The sequence below is a fragment of the Quercus lobata genome, chromosome 8 (assembly GCF_001633185.2).
Source record: "Quercus lobata isolate SW786 chromosome 8, ValleyOak3.0 Primary Assembly, whole genome shotgun sequence".
NCBI lineage: Eukaryota > Viridiplantae > Streptophyta > Magnoliopsida > Fagales > Fagaceae > Quercus > Quercus lobata.
Window position 1 is genome coordinate 35,255,141 of NC_044911.1, and position 23,608 is coordinate 35,278,748.

The 23,608-nt window shown below is 38.5% G+C and overlaps 1 protein-coding gene across 1 annotated transcript in view; it reads right to left on the reverse strand.

The window, feature by feature from the left end:
- Positions 1-5,412: 5,412 nt before the first annotated feature.
- Positions 5,413-23,608, reverse strand: part of LOC115956791 (G-type lectin S-receptor-like serine/threonine-protein kinase At4g03230) — a 76,679-nt gene continuing 58,483 nt past the window's right edge. Inside the window, exons 6-8 of the mRNA XM_031075083.1 lie at positions 6,064-6,301; positions 5,770-5,920; positions 5,413-5,628 (exon numbers count right to left, since the gene is read on the reverse strand). Of these exons, the coding sequence (XP_030930943.1) occupies positions 5,413-5,628; positions 5,770-5,920; positions 6,064-6,301 (605 nt within the window). The remainder of the gene's footprint in view (positions 5,629-5,769; positions 5,921-6,063; positions 6,302-23,608) is intronic.

Consider the following 23,608-nt stretch of genomic DNA (forward strand, 5'->3'; position numbering starts at 1 on the left):
CTCAAAAGACCAAAAAGATCAAATGTTATGATTGAAAGTGGAGTCAAATGTAAAGCTCCAAATTATGGTATCAAGTTTTGTGGGAGGTCATATATACATATTTCTATAATTGAGATGGGTCACATGATCTAGTGCTAATTGTGTATGTTTTGGTTGAATTGATCATTGAAACTTCACATTAGACTAAGGACTATCTCATTGTTGATATCCACACACAACACACAAGTTTATGTTCAATAAATGCCATATTCATTTGTGTGATTGTACTTGATGAAATGTGTTTTCACATGCTCAATCTTTGTTAATTCAAGCACAAAAAGATTTTTGAGTGTTTTAGGTGTTTTTGGAAAGTATTTTGTTTGAAAAATCTGAAAATTTCAAAAATCCAGTTTTGCCCTGTTTTGGCGGCTCAGTCGCGGGTATGTCAAGTCGCGAGCCTCAGTCGCATCTTCGCTGGTCATTTTTGGCGACTTGTTCGCGAGTGGAAGGTCCAGTCGCGAGGTTCACTCAGAGATTTTCGCGGCTCAGCTCGCGACTCACTCGCGGGTAGACCTTCCAGTCGCGAAAAACACTTAGAAAAATTTTTCAAATTTTTGTCCTTAAGTGTTTTGGCGGCTTGAACTGGCGACTGTGTGGCGACTTAATCAAGTCGCGAAAAACGCGTGTTTGGCAGAAACAGGAGCAGTTTTTAAATCTTTTTCAATTTTCCCTCGAACATTTGTAACTGTTCATCTTCTCTCTAAACTTCCTCCTTTCCAAACACTCCGTGAATCCATTTTCAACCCTCATTGGTGCTTCATTTCTTATCCAAATCATCAAGAAAAGGTATTGGTTTTGCTTTCTCAATCTCATTTTCCTTTTCCTGGATAGTTTTGTTACAGTTTGGATTGATATTGTGTTTGAAATACTTCTCTCTTTGTGTAATGGGTATGGCGTGTCTTGTTTGATATTTGTCTCGCCTGTTTTCATGTTGAGCGGTCACAATGTGTTTTTCATTGTTCTGATATTTGCCTATTGCTGAGTCTGATAATCTTTTCTTAAATGGGTTTGGTGTTTATTTGACTTACTCATTTCACTTGCTTGAGTATTGATGTTGGATTTCGGTATTGATTATTGAGTTTTTAAGATATGATAATGTGTGTCTCTCAACCAAGTGCTCTAGTGTGGATGATTTGTTCTTCATGCTGAAATATTTTCCCATATTCATATCTCTTGTGGAATACTTTATGTTATCTGCTCTAAATGATCGAATGCTGTATCTGTTTGCATATCATGGTCATGATAACCTGTCTCATTGACAGTTGTTAGTTGTTTTGTCCATCTATGTCTATGTGCACTATCACCATATTGCTGCACCTATCATTTTGTGCTCCTTTGTATTGTTGGTAGTTTGGTTGGGACTGCACTATCTTCAGTTTGTGTTTATATATTGAAATTTTGTTTACACTGAATCTTGTTGACATTTATCTTGTGTGGTATTGTTGTTTGGTTCTTTGCTGTGGGCCTGTTCTCTTGCAGATGTCTCGTCGATCTTCCAGGGGTAAAGACATTGTTGCTGACGAACCAGCAACACCAGTTGCTAAAAGGACTCGACTATCATCTCAGGCTTCTCAAGACCCCAATGAGGATAGGTTCAGACTTCCGCTTAACTCACACGTCTACTCAAACGTGTTTGACAAGTCAACCACTATAGTGGAACGGGTGGTAGAGTTTAACACCTTAGGGACCACTTTCATCCCTCGAATCTTTGAGAAACGAGATTGGGCAAACTTGTTCGGCAACTTTGATGATCCAATGGATGAGCTGGTCAAAGAATGCTTCTCCAATGCAACTGATCTTGGACCTCAACTCATTTTTTGGGTCAGAGGAACAGAGTTTAGTGTTTCCCCAAACTCCATCGCAGATCTTCTCGGCATCACCAGACCTCAGAATGTGAATATAACTCCTTACGATGAACGAACTCCATAAGTTGGAGAAATTCTACAAATCCTAGGATCCGATCATGAAGTATCCAGTGCAGCAACATCCATCAGCACTGCAAAGTTTGCACCAGAGCTGACCACACTGAAGTTGATCATGTTCACCAATCTCTACCCACTGTCCAACACTACATTCATCAATCTTGGGAGAGCTCTATTCCTTTGTGACCTTATTACAGGAGCCCCCATTGATATATGTGCTCACATCTACTACACCTTGAGGAAGACCGCATGTCGAACTGCAGCTCGAGGAATTATTCCATTTTGCAGTCTCATCATGAAGCTCATTCTTCGTGAAGGCATTATTCCTCCTGCAGATGGAAAAATGTTGACCCGTCAACGTCCTATTTCCTTGTTCACTCTTCAAGCTAGCAGAAGTCACTCCTCTAAATCACCAAGAAGTGCTCACATCTCTCCGGTTACTCCATCTGCCCCTGAATCAGAGACACCTGCACATACCACATCTACTTCACGTGCTGTTCCTGAAGCTTCACCGGCTAGTATTCCGCAAGCACAGACTGCTCCTCATACTGATAGAGTCGGCAGTGTACTTGAGCATATTCAGAAACGCATTGATGAGCTTGTGGCACTTCTCTACTCCACAAACAACCATGTCCAAATGCGTCTCGAGACTATGGAGAATCAGCTAGATGCTATTCAACAAAAGTTGGACGAGAGCCTTTAGCTATTCATGACAAAAAGGGGGAGATAAGCATTCAGTAAGGGGGAGAAAGTTTCAAAGGGAAGTGTGCATAGTGATAGGGGGAGTACACACATACTTTTGTCATACTTTTGTTTTTTAGTCTTATCCTCTAAACTTATAGGTTTAGGTTTATGTTTGTTGGACTATTTAATGTTTATATGGGTTTGATACACTGTGTTTTTGGTGTATAGTTGTTTCTAACTCTTAACCTATACTCTTGGTTTAAACTTTAATATATTTTGATGATGTTATTCAGGATGTTTTGTGTTTGTACCCATGTGCTTTTGTAAGCTTTTAGGGTTAATGTTTTATACATAGTTTGTAGGCTTTATGGTATGTACCTTGCTTATTGCAGCCTTTATGCTATGTTGAAATCAATACTTTAATGATAAATGTCTTGCATTTTGATTTATGTACTGTCACTCTTGTGCCCTTGTAGGATTGTTCCTAGATGCATATACCTTGTGTATTATGCATTGGTTGAGTGTTGAGCATACAAGTATCTTGCCTTGTGCTTGTTAACTTGTATGTCCTTGTGTTCATTCCAAGTGTGAATGAGCACTGTGATCACTACCTTGTGGTGTTCACTTGGTTGATCAAGCCATGGTTTGTTTCTTAACTCCATCTTTACTTGATCACATATTGCCTGTTTCATATGCATTTTATAATTTTATGCTTACAATGATCATGGTGTATTGTTGTGTTTCAGGAGTATTATGTTCATATGATTTAAGTGCTTCACAGCTTCTAGAGTTAGTGTGAGTGAGTTTTGTTCAACTGTTCCTAACTCACATGTTAAGTCTAGAGTCTGTTTTAGGGTTTTTTCACGGAATAGCCAAAGGGGGAGATTGTAAGGTTGAATTTATTCAACCATCTAATTGGCTTTATTCCGTGCCAAATTTGCCTGTAATTCAGCATTTAGTAACCCTATATTTAGGTGGGTTTGATGTAAGGGTAGTGAGTGAGATAGAGTGAAGATTGCTCAAGAGTGTGCAAGAAAACAAAGACTCGCGGCTGGGACTCGCGGGTGACTTGCGGCTGTAAGCCGCCAGACGCAGCACACGTGCCAAGCATGCTGGAAGATGAACAGTCATGCTAGCTGGAGCACTACAGGACAAAACAGGACAACTGGCCATACGGTTAACTCGCGACTGGATCTCGCGACTTAGTCAAGCCGCGAGGTCAAGCTACGAGCCACCCTTGTTTTGTAAAACCTGACGTTTCACATTCCTCTCCCACTCCAGTATAAATACCCCTTTTACCCACGATTGAAAGATAGCTTCCAGAAAGAATTTTGAGAGAGAAACCCTAAAGAAAAACAAGATTGATTTACCCACAATCTATACCTTAGAGTCTCTTCAAATTCCTCAACTTTCTTCCTCTCCATTGTCAAATCCTTGAGAGGCATTATACCAAACCTGGTTCTCACCATCATCATCACTGTGAGACAGTTGTTTGGATTTCTGGGAAGCAGTTAGGAAGGAACCAATCTTCATTTGTTGATGCTATGGTCTAGTAGCGGAATCCGGGAAGCTAGAAAAGAAAAAGGTTCGGCGCAACCTTGTTGGAGCAAGAAGCTTGGAGGGCTTAGGTGCACTGGGTAGATTAGGCTTGGAGGGTCTATTGCTGTCCTTGTATCCCAACTGTATTTTTTAGTGGATAGTTTACCGCTTGGAGGGCGGCGGAGAGGTTTTACGCCGAGGGCTTCGGTTTCCTCTTCGATAACACATCGCGTGTTGTCTTTGTGTTTGCATCTTCCTTCCTCTCTATCTTTGCCTTTTTATTATCTGCTGTGGATTTTATTTTGTTATGGCTTAGATAGTTTTTAACCAATTTCATATTATAGCATATGTTAAGTTTCTGCACATTAGTTGTTTGACATATTGCTTGAATTGGTTAAGTTGTAATTTGGGGGTCTAAACGTTCAAAGGTGTTTTTACACGTTTTTGAACTTTCATGAAGTATCCAGCAACGGAATTAATTAAGGAAAAATATTTGTATTATCTCCTCGTAGAATATTGCAATAGGAATTATAAAGAGAATAACAAGATTCATGAGAACCGTAATTAGGGGTGGCAAAATTGGACACGACCCGCGAACCCGACATGACACAACACTAAATTAGCAGGTCATGGGTTGAGACTTAATGGGTTTGTGTCATATTCGGATTGACATGACAGACCCATTTGATAAACGGGTTGGGTTAGGGTTCAACCTATGGAACCCGTTTGACCCGTTTAATTAAATGAAATTTTACTAATATACTATTCAAACCCTAGGTATATAAACTTATTAGTTGTTATAGTTTATTTTCTTTGACATATTGTGATTGATTATTTATGATATTGAGATATGCTTTAGTTATGAATGATTATTTGTGATGCAGTTACTTATTAGTTTTGAATTTTATATTTAAAATATTTATTTGCTTGTTTTTTCATAAATGTTTTTCTTCATTTAATAAAATCAGATAAACATGTCGACACGACTGACCCGTTTAATAAATGGGTCGTGTTAGGGTTGAGGAATCTTGACCCGTTTAATAAACATGTCGGGTTAGTGTTGACCCATGTAGTCGGATATGTATGAGTTAACATGACACGAACCCGAAACACGAACATGAATTGCCACCCCTAACCGTAACCATGCATCATCGTCCTTCTAGATTCTTCGTTAATTCATTATTTGATTCCGGTCTACTAGAAGAAGTTGAGTTGGATTGGTCTCTCCTTATGGAAAAGGCTGGTTGTTTGCACCATCGTCCTTCACAGTTTCACCATCAAGCATCTTGATAATAATTGACATGGTGGGGCGATCGCTTGGGTTATGTTGTACACATAAGAGACCAATATTTAAGCACTTCACAAACTGATCTGCAATGCCAGTATCTCGTAGCGTCTCGTCCATTAAATCCAACAGCTTGTCATCGGTCCACAATCTCCATGCCTATGACAGTAAACAAAACATTGGTATGAAGTAAAAAATTACCAAAGCATAGGTTCTTAGAAAAGTAACACACCTACATAGCCTATAATGAAACAAAATATGATAAGAATGAAGATGGTTATGAAAATTCAACACACTTACATAACTTAGAAGGCTCATTGCTTCTTTTGACTGATAAAAACCAGTGTTCTTCTTTCCACTTATAATCTCAAGTAAAACTACACCGAAGCTAAAAACATCAGATTTGATTGAAAAGATTCCATTTAATGCGTACTCCGGAGACATATAGCCACTACATCACAACAATTGTATAAATTATGATATTAGCATGACACTTCTTTGTGCATATTATCTAAACAAAGTTAGTAGAATGAAGATTTGCCATAATACATAAATAATCAGCTACAACAATCATATTGTGTATAGGAAACATACTAAGTTCCAGCTACTTTTGTTGTGTTTGCCTCCGTTTGTTTTCCACCAACACTCCTTGCCAATCCAAAGTTAGATATTTTGGGGTTCATTTCATGGTCTAGAAGAACATTACTGGTTTTCAAATCTTTATGAATAATCCGTAATCTAGAGTCTTGGTGAAGATAAAGAAGCCCTCGAGCAATTCCCAAAATAATGTTGAAACGCATCTCCCAGTCCAAAAATATGCTTTGCTTTTGATCTTGTGTTTTTCCATAATTCCATTTTGCATTTGAAAAAATAATTTTAGCAACTAAAATAAGAAATAAAATCAACATAATATGGATAGTAGATACAGGAAATAGGTTTAGAAGCCAACCAAATATGAAGATGTCTAAACTTTTGTTAGCCATGTACTCATATATTAAAATCTTTTCATTCCCTTTTATGCAATATCCATAGAGTCTGATGAGGTTTCGATGCTGGAGTTTTGCAATCAATACCACCTCATTCTTAAATTCTTGTAGACCTTGACCTGAGACACTTGAAAGCCTCTTTACAGCAATTTCTTGACCACTTGGAAGCTTACCCTGTGACCAAAATTCCCAATACACAATATTACCATTAACCAAAAATTAGTTGACACGTACATTAATGACCACTAAATGTTGCTGAGATTACCTTGTAAACAGGCCTATAGCCTCCTTGTCCAAGCTTGTTTTCATCTGAAAAGTTATTAGTAGCAACTCGTATGCTTTCCAAATCATAAAAAGGTACATCTATTCCTTTCTCAGCTTCTTCTTGGAACTCACCTGAATCTATCAAGTCTTGGACATAGCTTTCACTATATAACATGCGTTGTACTCGATTGCTTTGGCCAATTTGTCTATTTTCTAAATTCAGAAGACACTAATGTCTCTTAGTTCACATGTTAATTACACGGAAGAACTTACAACGGGTTTTTTAATGGCACAGAGAAAAATCACACTAGTTATTCCAACAATCAGAAGCAATATCATTCCTTTTTCTGATGGTGAAGAAACTACAACAAAGAAAGATGACTAGTCATACTTCAGTGTATAGAATTTGAATAGAAATCTCTCGCATCATGTTTAGTTACATTAGTGAACAGGTTCAAATGATATAATCAAACGATAATTAGTGGAAGTTAAAGGGTGTATATTTTCATCAATTTGTGAAACAAAAATATTTATTTTTATACAAAATACAGACTCTAACAATATATGACTCGGTAATGATCACATTGACATTGCTGTAGACGATTTTGCAAATTTTAGGATAGAGTTGCCAACTTTGGAGGTAAAATTAGAATCGTTACACGTAAGTAAAAGAAAAACCCCTGAAAATCAGTCCTTAGCTAAATACACAAGGTCCTAACATTGTGCTAAATCACTAAAGCAACCATTATCACAGTTAGTAAAGGAAGAAAATAAAAAATCTCAACTGGGGCAACATTGCAATATGCACATGATATAGAATCCTAACCTTGCGTACAGCTTAACTTTGTGCCATCCCATTGAAAGCTTTTGGTGCAAAGGCACCTCCTCTTCCCATCAATTGCTGATTTGCAAGTTGAATGTGGCCAATCCTTGCAATCTGCAGATAAATTCCAGATTGGCTCCAGTGGTGGCTCCCAAACAATCTCAACATCATCTGTAACTCTAGATGAAACATTAGAACTAGAGTTTCTTGGAGTAGTTAGATTAAATGGCAATGACTGGTTTAGCCGCAAACTTCCTACATCCTTGACTTGGATAAAAAACTTTGACGTATTTTGATCGATATTAGTGACTCGATATGTCCCATTTGGGGCCTTGAAGCTAGTCTGACTAGAGGTGTTGCAATTGAAATTGAAGTACATAGGATCACCACAATTTGAGCTAGTGCTAAGTGGATAAGGGATCATGTTTTTTTTTTTTTTTTTTTGTTTTGAGAATGGACTTTCATCTATTATAAATCAAATAGTGGCTGAATCAGCCATTACAATTTGTCGAATATCTGGTGGTACATCTTCCATCCAGACAGTTAAATTGGGCTTCTTTATCGCCCATCTTGCCAGTGCATGTGCAGCATTATTACCTTGGTGACATACATGAGTAAAACTAAGGAAAACAAAAGAGTTTATTAAACATTTAACATCCTGAATCAAATGGCCATGCAGTGCCATGGAAAGAGTTGGTTCCTTGAGTTCTCTGACAATGGTTTCTGAGTCGCCTTCCACTATTGCTTTAGTGATCCCAATTTCCAAAGCGAATTCAACGGCTCTCCATGCTGCAAGAGCTTCGACTTGGGCTACTGTTGTAGGGAGTGGGATTTGTTGTGCCATTGATGCCATAACTGCTCCGTCGCTGTTCTTGATGATTACGCGAAGACCAGCTTTCCCCTGTTGGCTAAACATAGCCTCGTCATAATTCACCTTATAAACACCAGTTTCCGATGGCTTCCATCTAGTATGGTTCCGGTGCTATGGCGTCATTGCTACTGGGTGGAGGCATTGAAACTCAGCTTTTCTCTCCTTCAACAACGTTAGAATCTGGTTCAGAGGACAAGAAGCTTCATTGAAGCGAATCTGATTTCGCCGGTTCCAAACTACCCATCTCGTGTACGCCATGAGCTCAACATCACTCTTTTCGGAGAAAGCCCTCTTGAAAACTTCTTTGATATTACTATCCTTCATCTCCAGAACCCACTTCCACTGAGGATCTGTACTCCACATCGCTTGCACCTCAAAACAGAAGAACAGGGCATGTAAACCATCCTCATCCCCTGCTTTTGCAAATATCGCATTGCCCATCTTGAGAAATCTTTCTGCGAAACAGATTCTTCTTAACGGGCAGGGCATCTTTACTAGCTCTCCAAAAAAAATTCTTTATTTTGCTAGGCACCTCCAAACTCCACACCTTTTTCCAGAATTTAGTGTCTTGGCCTGTATTCTAAAATTGGGCAGAATTCTCTAGTAAGAACTGGTATCTTGATTTTACAGAGTATATGCCCAAGGGAGTGAAAGGCCAAATCAGGGCATCCGATTGGGTTGTTAAGTTGAGTGGAATACTCTTTATAATCTCGGCATCCTGCACAGTGAACACATGATCAATAACATCGCTCCTCCAACATCTAGTTCTTGGGTTTATAAGTACCTCCACATTTGAATTTACCTGACCATATAGTACCGGTGTAGCAACTTTAGCTGCTGTTTTTGATGGCAGCTAGTTATCACCCCATATCCTCACCCTCTTGCCATCCCCTATTCTCCAAAGTGCTCCTTTTAGGATTACATCCCGGCCTTTAAGGATGCTTTTCCAAGCATATGAAGCTGAGGAGGAGTCTTTTGCTTCAAGGATGGTCTCCCTAGGGAAGAACCTTGCTTTGAAGACTTTATAGAATAAGGAGTTGTCATCATGGAGTAATCTCCATGCTAATTTTGCTAGCTTTGCTTCATTGAACATTGTGAGATCTTTGAAACCCATGCCTCCTTGGTCTTTGTCTTGACACAAATCCCCCCATTTCACCCAATGTACTTTCCTCCTTTCCCCCCTTTGGCCCAACCAAAATTTCCGAATTAGGGTTTCAATCTCATGGCATAAAGTGGTAGGAACTTTGAAGCAACTCATCGTAAAAGTGGGTATTGCTTGGATCACGGACTTGATGAGAACTTCCCTTCCAGCTTGTGACAAAAATTTACCCTTCCACCCTTGAAGTCTCTTCCAAACCTTTTGCTTCAATCGATCAAAACTTGCCCTTTTATTCCTTCCTACCAAGGTCGGTAAACCCAAATATTCTTCATACCGCTTTAGCTTATTAACCCCAAGTAAATCCATGATTTCCTTTTGCAATTCACATGGGGTAGATTTACTGAAAAACAATGCAGTCTTCTCTCTATTTAATTTTTACCTGGACACCTTCTCATAATTTGACAAAATCTCCATTACTTTCTGACAATCATGAGTAGTTGCCCTACAAAACAAGAGGCTATCATTTGCAAAAAATAGATGGGTTAGTTTGGGGCCATTGCGACAAATAGACACACCCTGTACTGCACCTCTCTCAGTAGCCTTTTGGATCATTTGGTGGAGGCCCTCCGAACAAAGCAAAAAGAGATAGGGCGAAATTGTGCCACAAGGCTCACAATTTTGTACAGTTAGTTTTGTGGAAATATTATTGTATCTAGTATCTTAAGAGAGTGGCTGTTTCTTTATCATTTTGTATGGACTTTGGCTTGGACTATAAAAAGCTGGCAAGATTTCTAAACTTTCTACTTCATATTCAAGACGCTCTCTAAATTTCCTCAAGTAAAATTCTACTTTAGTAAATCTAAGCAATTTATGTAAAATTGACCAGTTAGTACATTACCTATATCCGAAATTGCTACACGGATGGAGAGGTCATAACCATAAACATACTCCTCTTGAAGATTAACTAACTCCTGCGTCCAAATCGAGCATACCATTACTGAGTCTTGATCATATATATAAGACTTGTAGTCGTAGTTATTAAGGCACAACTCTTTGCATTCTGTTTCGTTTCCGACTGGATAACTTTTCACTATAACAAAATGTATTTTCAGTGATGAAAAAATTTATCACTAAAAGTCCAGTTTTTCGTCACTAAGGACTTTTAGCAATGAAATCGGACTTTTAGTGACGAAACTCGTTTCATCGCTGTAGCCCCATCACTAAAAGTCCAATTTCATTTAAAAAAAAAAAACTTTTAGCGACGAAAACGTTTCGTCGCTAAATGTTTTCCTCGCTAAAAACAGTATTCAGCAACGAAAATATTTCGTCACTAAAACCATTTCAGTTTATTAAATCATATTTAGTGACGAACAATTTCGTCACTAAAACTATTTTCAGGTACATATAGTGATGAAAAAATTTGTCACTACAACTATTTTTAAGAAAATCCAAGCACATATAGCGACAAAAATTTTCGTCACTAAAGCCATCTCTTACAAAATTCTGCTACATTTAGCGACGAAATATTTCATCACTAAAACAATTTTTTGTTGCTATATTTGTGACGAAAAAGTTCATCGCTAAAACTTATTTTCTATTTTTATTATTTTCATGGCTTTGATATTAACTTGTAACCTATCATTACATTATTAAAACCTCACATTTAATTAACACATTTATTTCAACAACACATTTATAAAAAATCGATCCATACATTCCACAAGTAAAAAATAAAACAAGTATCCAATTCAAATTCCTTCCATACAATAATTGTTTGCAACACATACAATAACTCAAGATGTTTTATAACAATACAAAAAGTGTAGCATAATATAATTAGAACCAACAGAAGATGTCCTCATATGTCTTCAAGTAAGGCCAAAAGTAAATCCCCTAAAGCCACCAATAAGAAATCTGCACAAATAAAAAAACACTACTACATTAAAATCGTAAAGTAAAAACATTAACTATGTTATAAGAAATATTTCTAACAATGCATTAAGAGTAGCCACACCAATGAATTAAAATCACAATTCCTAAAGTATAAGTTGTAGAAAGCAAATATAAATTTTCAAGTGTAATATAATACAATTAGTTTCAAATAATACATAAAAAATGAAGTGTTTTAACTTGAAGATAAAGTACTAACCAATAAGTGTTTTAACTTGAAGATGAACCACCCCCATAGGTAAGAGCGTCATCATAACCCTTACTCCTCAAAAAATTAAGAATATTCTTTTGGACCTCTTCTTGCTTAGCTCGCGCCACTTGCTCCCTAGCTCGCTCCTTTTCGTCCATAGCTCTTGCCTCTTTGAGCTCAATTATCTCATTTTCTAACCGATGGATATACTCCACTGAGGAACTAGATGAGGCAGTGGTTACTAGAGAAGAGGAAGGTCTCATACCAAGTCCTTTTACAATACAAGACTTCTTAAAAACCAAGTTTGAGATCTCCTCTTGTGTAAGGGGAATTGCATTAGGATCTTGACAATGATCCTCTTGCACTTTGAGAATAGTTTCCTACCATTTGAAAGAGAAAAAAACAAACAATCACAACATTAATACTACATATGTTATAGCTTTATAAACATGATAGGGATAGAATGATAATGATACACATACATATGTCGCTTCATCCTCATGGTGTATCCACCTATTTGTATTTGGATTGAAATGAACATCTTTGTAAGGTTGAATTTAATCAACCATCTTGTTGGCTTTATTCCATGCCAAATTTGCTTGTAATTCAGCAATTAGTAACCCTGTATTTAGGTGGGTTTGTTGTAAGGGTAGTGAGTGAGATAGAGTGTTGAATGCTCAAGAGTGTGCAAGAAAACAGAGTCTCGTGGTTGGATCTCGCGGGTGACTCGTGGCTGCAAGCCGCCAGAAGCAGCACATGTGCCAAGCGTGCCAAAAGTTGAAGCGTCATGCTAGCTGGAGCACTATAGGACAAAATAGGATAACTGGCCGCTCTGTTATCTCGCGGTTGGATCTCGCGACTCAGTCAAGTCGTGAGGCCAAGTCACGAGCCAGCCCTGTTTTGAAAAACCTGACGTTTCACATTCCATTCACACCTAGTATAAATACCCCTTATACCCACGAAAGAAAGAGAGCGTCCAGAGAGAATTTCGAGAGAGAAACCCTAGAGAAAAATAAGATTGATTCATCTACAATCTTTACATAAGAGACTCTTCAAATTCCTCAACTCTCTTCCTTTCCATTGTTAAATCCTTAGAGGCATTTTACCAAAACCTTTTCTCACCATATCCATTACTATGAGAGGGCTGTTTGGTGTTCTGGGAAGCAGTTAGGAAGGAACCAATTTACATTGGTTGATGCTATGGTCAAGTAGCGGAATCCGGGAAGCTAGAAAAGAAATAGGTTCGGCGCAACCTTGTTGGAGCAAAAAGCTTGGAGGGCTTAGGTACACTGGGTAGATTAGGCTTGGAGGGTCTATTGCTATTCATGTATCCCAATTACATTTTCTAGTGGATTATTTACCGCTTGGAGGGCGGCAGAGAGGTTTTATGCTGAGAGCTTTGGTTTCCTCTTTGATAACACATCGTGTGTTGTCCTTGTGTTTGCATCTCTATTCCCTTTATTTTTGCCTTTTATTTTCTGCTGCGGATGTGATTTTAATTGGCTTAGATTGTTTACAAATTCTGTATTAAGCTTTTGTTCATGTTCCGCACATTAATTGTTTGATATAAAGCTTGAATTGGTAATTTGTAAATTGGAGGTCTAAACGTTCAAGGGTGTTTTTACACTATTTGAACTTTCAATCTTTGTAGATTTTTGCCAATTCAGGAACTTGACCGCCATAATGTATTCTACCATCTAAGTTTATAAGCTACTTAAGTAAAATAAGGACAACTCATGCACAATATCCCATTCATGAATGCACAAGTCTATATTAATACTTAAACAAATGTACATTGCACACTCAAACACTTCCAATATTAGTTTAAACTACCTTATAACACCGTGCAAGCCACTCACTTGCTCCAACACAACAACCCACCACAAAACCAATCACAAACATCACAAGTATAAAGTTTTATAAGTATTGAAATCAAATAAAATACTATTCATCACATCTAATCAACAATACTCATTCACATTTGCAAGAAATAAAAAACACTTCCAATATGTATTTAAATCATCTTATAACACCATGCAAGTCACCCACTTGCTCCAACACAATAACCCACCACAAAACCAATTTCCAACATTACAAGTATAGAGTTTTACAAGTATTTAAATCAAATAAAATACTATTCATCACATCTAATCAACAATACTTATTCAAATTTTCAAGAAATGAAAAACACTCCCAATATGAATTTAAACCACCTTATAACACCATGCAAGCCACCCGCTTGCTCCAACACAACAACCCACAAGAAAACCAATCACAAACATCACAACTATAATGCTTACAAGTATTAAAATCTACTATTCATCACATCTAATCAACAATACCCAATCACAATTCAAAAGATTGAAAAACACTTCCAATATGAATTTAAACCACCTTATAACACCATGCAAGCCACCCGCTTGCTCCAACACAACAACCCACCACAAAACCAATTTCCAACATCACAAGTATAGAATTCTACAAGTATTTAAATCAAATAAAATATTATTCATCATATCTAATCAACAAGACTCATTCAAATTTTCAAGAAATGAAAAACACTTCCAATATGAATTTAAACCACCTTATAACACTATGCAAGCCACCCGCTTACACTAACACAACAACCCACCACAAAACCAATTTCCAACATCACAAGTATATAGTTTTACAAGTATTTAAATCAAATAAAATACTATTCATTACATCTAATCAAAAATACTCATTCACATTTGCATGGAATGAAAAACACTCCTAATATTAGTTTAAGCCACCTGCTTGCTCCAACACAACAACCCACCACAAAACCAATTTCCAATATCACAAGTATATAGTTTTACAAGTATTTAAATCAAATAAAATACTATTCATTACATCTAATAAAAAATACTCATTCACATTTGCAAGAAATAAAAAACACTCTCAATATGTATTTAAGCCACCTTATAACACCATGCAAGCCATCTGCTTGCTCCAACACAACAACCTACCACAAATTCAATTTCCAATATCACAAGTATAAAGTTTTATAAGTTTTGACTAGAATTTACTTACTTTGCTCAAGCTAAGTTTGCAACTTTCTAAAAAAGTCCAAAGTTAACTTATGTTCTTCACCTTGTTCCTCACAATTTCTTCAGCTGGAAAAGAGAAAGAGAGCTGGAGATAAAAGAAAGCGCACATACAAAAGAAAAAAACCGACCCATGAATAATCTTACCTTTATGATTATATATGACCAGTGTCTAGTTCTTGTTCACGACAACATTTGAGATCACTTCATTTGTGTCTGTTTCAAAACAAAGTGTTGGGTTTGACTCTCTCCAAAGACTAAACTCAAAAGTAGTTAACAAAATTGGGACCTCCAAAATATAAACGCGTAAGTCATCTATGCTACAAATGAAGATATGCATATATTGAAAAGCATTGTGAGGTCTTCTTTATCTCCACACTAGAAACAAGAAGAATGCACTGATAATCCTTGATATCCCTTAGTAGACTCAAAGTGTTTCACAATTATTCATCAAGCCAAAGTTGTGGATAGGAAACCATAATATCCAATGTACCATAGGCCAAACAGGGTAAATTTATCAAGGTACCTCGGCCCCTGAAATCTTTAATTTAGATTGGCCTTTCCCTAAATAACAAGTTATGACTTCTTGTCACTAAAGCAAACATAAGTAGAAAGTAATACAAAACCAAAACAATAGTAAAGAGGACATGTATACGGTATCAACTGTTGAAAACAAGAACCACATGTAGCAAAGGTTAAGAACATTCTTAAAAAATAAAGAATTTTTGACAAACTCTCAAAAATTTCAAATACATATAACAACCCACAAGTTATACAATCAAAAAGTACAGTCAACACCAAGTAAGTCATCAATTGTAGACTCACAATAAAATTCACCACAAACCCATGTCACATAATATTAAAAAACTTTTTTTGTTTGTTTGTTTTTGTTTTGGTTTAGAAAAACAAAAATATAGAAAGAACAAAAAAAAAAAAAAATACACACCGAGATCGCACTACTGGTAAAACTTGTCAACGTTTGCAACATTGAAACCCAGAAAAAAAATAAAAAATTCATAAACAAAACAGAAATTAGAGAAAGACCCACAAAGAATAGTGTACCAAGAGTCGGGTGCTGACATGAAGGGAGGCAAAGGGTCGCCGGTCCGAAGGAAGGCGAAGGGTCGTTGGAGCTCGAGGAAGGTAAAGGGATGGAAGGCAACGGTCTTCAAATTGGTGACGGTTGGTTTCTTCAAATCGGCGATGGTCTTCACATCGGCGACGATTGGTTTCTTCAAATCAGCGACGGTCTTCACATCGACGACAGTCTTCAAATCGGCGACGGTGAGTATTTTTTTGGTTTGGGAAAACTCTAGAAGAGTGGCTGGGTATTTTTTCTTTTGACTGAAATGATAAAGGTAGCTAGGTAATGAAATGGGGTTATTTATATTCACATCTTTAGCAACGAAGTACTTTTGTCGCTAATGCCCATTTCTTCATTGTAAACGGTATGGTTTTTACGTTTTTAGCGACAAAATAGGAATTTTGTCACTAAAGAACCCAGACTTTGTTAAGATTTTTAGTGACGAAATTCCTACTTTTTTAATTTCATCGCTACAAAAATGAAATGAAAACTTGTGATTTATTTTTAGCGACGATTTTATTCTATCGCTAATTCCACCTTTTAGTGACGAAATAATTTTCATCGCTAAAATTATCCACAGCAGTACCTATAGTGATGAAATATTTCGTCACTAAAAATTTCAACTTTTAGCAACGAAATAATTTGTCGCTATAGATTAATTAAGTTTGCCCCAATTGTTTTTTCGCTGGCGCCCATTTTTTAGATCACAATAGCGACGAAAATTATTTTTCGTCGCTAAATGTTATAATTTTTTTCCATTATTAGCGACGAAATTCATATTTCATCGCTAAAAATACATTTTGTTGTAATGTTGTTTTGGTTTTCCGCCTATATTCATCATCTTTAAGTTCAAGATGGTGTCACCACCAAACATCGAATTTCTGGTGCACCCATGGCCATCTGAAAAATCTCCAGAATACCACTTCTGAGCGACATGGGGCATGAACCTTGGCAAACATTTGCATGGAAATTTATTATTGTTTAAATTACAGCTACCAAATTTTCCACAAAAATTGTACACACTACAATTGTCACCCGGATCCACATCTGACAGCAACTAAGTCTCGTTTGTGCTCTGTATCCAATACTCTATCTTCCCACTAAAATTCATCACCAACCTTGCATTCTTAAAATGATCACGATAATGACCTTCTGCTGTTGTGACGATAGAGTACCACCCACCATAATCCGGGCTTTTCCAGTAAATCTTCCCCTCTTTGTTGACGATTTGTGTGTTCGAATTTCCTACTGTATCTAGCATAAACATGAAGTTCTCAGTTCCAGGGTCATCACGGTCTCTCCAAGAAGTCAACTTCATGTTTTCATGCATAGTCATGTTTGGAAGAAATGTATCAGTTGGATTATTAAAGCTCTCCCATAGACTTGTCTCATTATTGAATAGCACTCGGTTTCCAAAATCCGTGAGATTCACAATCCTGTTTGTAGCTATACACGGATCACACCAATAATAACTATCAATTTTCGAATACCAATGAACCTTCCCACTACTCGTATCTAATATCGTGAGGTTGCCATCTGTTGTAAATCCGAAAGCTCCAGTAGTAGTATTGATAAGCGAGTCATCTCAGTTGGCAACCCGTACAATTGTTCGCTTATCCCACATGTACCATATTCCAACATATCTTTTGTAGCCAGAACTTCCAGCAGGACTAAAGAATCCTAATTCAAACTTTCTTCCAAGCGAAACCAGAGTTTCTGCATGGTCTCTAATCCACTGGCCATACCTCAAAGAAACTTTATCAGCGCAATAAACATGAAAGGAACACAGCAATACTAGTATGTACAAGATGAACATGGAACACAGCATGCAATTTGCAGACCATCCCTTAATTACGGTGATTGCTCCCATTTTTCAACTTTCTACTACCATGATGAAAAAAGCACACACACAAGTAGAATTTACTTTGTTGTTAGAAGCACAGTGTCGGTGTGGTTGCTGATCATCTAATTTCAGCAACTCCTGCTGTTTTGGCTTTCTTGGTACTAAAATGGCCTCATGTTCTTACTTGTCGACGCAATGACTTCTTGGCTAGCAATTTTCACTGTGAAAATGGGAAAAGCTTACAAAACAATTATGCAACTTAAACCACTTTTATTGTTTGATTTGAATCCCTTCCTTGTCATTTTACTTTTTTTTTTTGACTTACAAAGCAAGAACAAAACAAAAATGACTAAATTAGTGGATCCAGTTGTTTCGATAAGCATACTTCATGACAACATGATATGTCACGTAAACAAAGAAAATCATTCTATTACGGATTTAGGCCCCGGTTGTGCCAAATTATACTACCAATTTTAAACCAAATTACTTAGAGCATTCACATCAGCAAATTCTATTCTATTTTATTTTACCGTCTCAAAAACCTACTTTATCAATTATACAATACCATTTTACAATACATTCAGCATCCCAACTTTTATTTCCTATTCTACTCATTAAAATAATATATCTACATAATAAAATATATTTTTTCTTTTTTCCCAATTTTTTGCTCCACACGCTACCTTCTAGACTCCTCCATTAACTTTACTTTTCACCTTCTTCCACACAACTCCTCCATCATCCATATCAACCCAGATCGGCAAAAAAGAACAAGAAAAAGAAAAACCATTAACACTCACGCCGATCACAACGCCACAGCCACCACAGCTCCACCGATCTCGCCACCCATTGATCTCCACCACGCCAATCTCGCCACCCACTGATCTCCATCACGCCAATCTCCACCATTGTCAACACCCACGCCGATGTTGTCAAAACCCACGTCGATCTCCACCGTTGTCAAAACCCACAACCCACTGTCATCAAAACCCACGCCAACCCACGCCCACGTCAGTCACAATCCCACCACCACTAGAGAGAAAGATAGAGAAACCCACAACCACAAGATGAGAGAGAGAGAGGGTCATCGAAGAGAGCACGAGGTCCTGGGTCTGAAGAGAGCAGAGAGTAGATGAGAAAGAAAGAAGGGAGAGAAAAGAAGAGAAATAATGAGAGAGGAGAGAAATTTCGGGGTTAAAAATGGTGGAGAGAGTATTAAAAACTATTATTTCGGTTTAGAATTGAGTTACAGTGCAATTCTAAAGGTAGAATTGCACTATAGCACTATTGGAAATTTTTTTGCAATAGTTGAGTTTTAAAAGTCCGGATGAAGCTTGGTTTTTGTGTGAAAATGGTAAAGTTATCCTACATATGCCATTTAGAAGTCCCAGTGCGAATGCTCTTATTAGTCTATGTGTCAGTTCACAATGTTGGGTGCATGGCACCATTGTAGTCTAGCCCACATTCTATAGGACACCTCATTAAATGAGGCTGTTGAACAAGCCACAAAAGTCACCTTGTTTTCTCTTGGAAGGTGTCTTGGGCGTGTCTTACACACTGAAGAGAAAAAGGAGAAGCTGAAGCAAAATAGAGAGATATTCGGTCATCGAGTGAGATGACTCATTTATTTATATTATGAGAGAATTTATCAGAAACTCTATCGTTTTATATATTTCTCTCTTTTTTGTCAATTGTTAAACTACGTAAAATCAATTCACAATTACCGCAGCAAAACTAATTTATGAAATTTACAAATAAAAGTTTTCTCTAATGAGAAATGAGAAATAAAAAATAAAAAATATCAAATTATGCCCAAATAGAAACTGTTCATCATAAGAATAATGTCCCTTACACAGAAGCTTACCATAGATATTAGATGATGTAACATAGAGAAGATGAGAATAAAAAATAAATAAATGAAATGATCAAAGAAATCCATAGATATGAGAATTTTCTTTTATTGAATGATGTATTTGAGTATTTTTGTGCTATGATTATTATTATTGATAAGGGTAATGTTATAATATTGATAAACTCGTCCATGTTAGGCAAAGGTGACGACCTTGATGAACTCGTCGGCCTCACTTGTATGTTCATAAGCTAGCCATAAGTATAAAGTCGACGGTACCACCTCAAAGCTAATGGTTGCACCTTGAAGTCAACAAACACCTGAACGAGAGGACTAGGACATGTAGACGATATAAGAAGTTGACAGAAGGAAGCTGAAGAAGATAAGAAGTTGACAGAAGGAAGCTAAAGAGGATAAGCAAACCTTTGACAAGTCTGACATGGCCTGCCTTGGCCTACATGCATGAGTATATAAGGAAATATTTTGCGCCCCACAATTAACCCTAATCAAGGGGAGTTCTACAAGGAAAAGGTTCCACAAAATACACGAATTAAAGAGGATCTCTCCCACAAGGAAAGATCTTCTAAGCCAAGGAACGAATGTCAACCCTATGCTACTATAAAAACCCCAAAACCCTCACAAACCAATGTACACATAATTCGCCCCAGCTCTGACACTCTAGAGTTGTGAAAGTTCTATAACTTAACCTTTAAAGGGTTTTTGGCCGGTACCACACCAGTACTCTCCTAAGGTCTTCTTGTTTTGTGTTGTGCAGGTGTTGTCTTTAGCACGTGAGGACCGTGTAGCTTACTGATGATTTTTGACATCATCAGTTAGCGCCGTCTGTGGGAATACAATTGCGACTTGTAAGCTATACTATCACTTCCCAGACAAAGAGTTGTATGTTACTTACTCGCTTGATGGTAACCACTAACAATGTTCAAGGAGGTGAACCACGCACCACTGCCCTTGAAAGATAGGTTCAAACTCTCGCCGTTGCTGTAGAGCGCCTCACCATGAAGAACCATGATTTAGAAGAGTAGTTGTGCCAAAAGAACACGAGGCTTAACACCCAGGAGGAGGACCAAGAAGGCACCAGCGTTGAAAGGAGGGATTAAGAGGGGCCGGAAGGCAACAATGCCCCAAGCAGACTAGAGCGATAGGACACGAGCTGTCCATCCGCCACAGACATGGCCCCACCTCACATTGTTGCAAAGATGCAGATGATGAAGGAACAGATGGAATTCAAGATGAACGCCCTCAGAGGATGAGTGTCAAGCGACCTTGATGACTTGGTCCATCGAACTGACTCACCATTCACCGCATCTGTCACTTCGTTCCCCCTTCCACCAAAGTTTCGTATGCCACAGGTGGAAAGTTATGACGGATCTAAAGACCCCCTAAATCACCTATAATCTTTCAAGACCCTGATGCACCTTCAAGAGGTGGCGGATGAGATCATGTGCAGGGCTTTCCCCATTACATAGAACGGCCTCGCAAAGGTTTGGTTTAGTAAACTGATGCCCAGTTCCATTAGCACCTTTAAGGAGTTAAGCGCCTAGTTTGCCTCGCACTTCATCGGGGGGCACAGATATAAGAAGTCCATCGCGTGCCTGATGAGCATTAAGTAACGGGAGGATGAGACGCTAATTTCTTACATAGCCCGCTTTAACAAAGAGGCACTCTTAATCGATGAAGTTGACGACAAGATACTTGTGGTCGCATTCACAAATGGGTTACAAAAGGGTAAGTTCCTATTTTCTTTATATAAGAACGACCCAAAAACCATGTCAAATGTGCTTTACAGGGCTACTAAATACATGAATGTGGTAGACACGTTATTGGCCTGAGAAGAGAAGCCCAAAAAGAGGGAAAGACAGGAGGATGTACGGCAGGATAAGGGGCAAAATATGGCTAGGACCGAAGAACGGCAAGAAGACAGGAGCTCCAAGCCCCCCACGGGGAGGTTCACAAGCTTCACCCTACTGACTGCCCCGATCGACCAAGTCTTGATGCAGATTAAAGACGAAAAGGCCCTGACATTTCCCGGCAAGTTGAAGGGAGATCCCAACAAGAGGTTTAGAGACAAGTACTGCTGCTTCCACTATAACCACGGCCATGACACAACTAACTACTACGACTTGAAGCAACATATAGAAGCTCTCATTAGATAAGGGAAGTTGCAAAGATTCGTCAGCAAGGAATGGGCAGATCCACCATAAGAGCAGATTCCCCGACGGGATAACAAGCGTCCTAAGCCACCTATAGGAGATATAAGAATGATTGTGGGAGGCACAACAGCCTCTGGTTCGTCCAAAAAGGCTTGTAAGACTTACCTTAGGATGGTCCAGAACGTCTAGCTAATGGACTTCGTCCCAAAGATGGTGCAGATCACCAACCCCATCATCGAATTCTTGGAAGATGATGCTCGACGTCCCCACCACCCACATGACGATGCATTCGTCGTTAGCATATGGGTAGGAGACTACAACATACACTGGGTCCTAGTCGACAACAGAAGCTCTTCTGACATCCTCTACTGACCAGCGTTCTAAGAGATGAGAATTAACAAGGAACAGTTGATCTCGACCAACGCCCCATTCGTTGGGTTCGGAGGGACTAAAGTATACCCCCTTGGCACGGTCACGTTGCCTGTTACGGTTGGCGATTACCCTCAGCAAGTCACTAAAGATGTTACATTCCTTGTTGTTGACTGCTCATCCACTTTAACACCATCCTCGGACGACCTACCCTCAACTTGTGAAAGGCCGTAACTTCAACCTACCACTTGATGATCAAATTCCCCACCGAGTATGGAGCAGGAGAAGTACGAGAAGATCAAGTGGCAATGTTATATACCAATGTTAAAGATGGAGGATCACCTACAAACAATGAACAATGGCCAAACTCATTAAAAGACTTGAGGAGATACTTCTCGACAACTCCAGACCAGATCAAACAACAAGGATCGACACCTTTGCTGGCCTGATGGTCCATCAAGCGCTCACAACTTTTCTTAAAGAGAACAAAGATGTATTTGCTTGGACTCATAAAGACATGTCAGGAATCGACCCTTCGGTCATGGTGCATAGGTTAAATGTGTCGCCCTCCTTTCCACCCATCCGTCAAAAGAAGTGGGTGTTCGCCCAAGAACGAGACCAAACTATAGCAGAAGAAGTCTGCAAGTTGCAAGAGGTAGGCTTCATTAGTGAAGTTTACTACCCCAATTGGCTAGTGAATGTAGTAATGGTCAAGAAAGCCAATGGGAAGTAGAGAATGTGTGTGGACTTTAAGGACCTAAACAAAACATGCCCCAAGGATAGTTACCCCCTTCTGCAAGTTGACATCCTAGTAGACTCGATGACTTAACACCAGTTACTGAGCTTCATGGATGCTTTTTCGGGCTATAACTAGATCAGAATGGATGAATCGGATCAGAAGAAGACTTCGTTTGTTACCAGCTAAGGCCTCTTCTGCTACAAAGTGATGACGTTCAGCCTTAAGAACACGGGCGTGACATATTAGAGGCTCATGAACAAGATGTTCGCACATCAAATTGGAAGAAATGTATAAGTCTATGTTGACAACATGCTAGTAAAAAGCCGAAGGGAGGATGATCATTTGGGTGATCTTAGGGAAACCTTCGACACCCTTCTCTCTTACAACATGAAGCTCAATCTGGGCAAGTGTGCATTTGGGGTGACGGCAGGAAAGTTCCTGGGATTCATGGTGTCTTAGAGAGGTATTGAGGCCAACTTAGACAAGATTCGGGCCATAGTAGAGATGGCACCCCCAAAGAGTGTGAAAGAAGTACAGAGCCTCAACGGCAAGGTAGCTGCACTAAATAGGTTTGTGTTAAGGGCAACAGATTAGTGTCTACCTTTCTTCCACACACTGAGGAAATCCTTTGAGTGGATGGCCGAGTGCTAGTAGGCATTTGATGACCCAAAGGCCTACCTCTCTTCCCCACCGTTGTTGAGTCCCTCAAAACTAGGGAAAGAATTGTTCCTCTACTTGGCTATATCCCCGGCCGCCGTTAGTGCGGCATTGATTAGAGAAGAGGACAAGGTGCAGAAGCCTGTATACTATGCCAGTCGAGCACTTCATGCTGC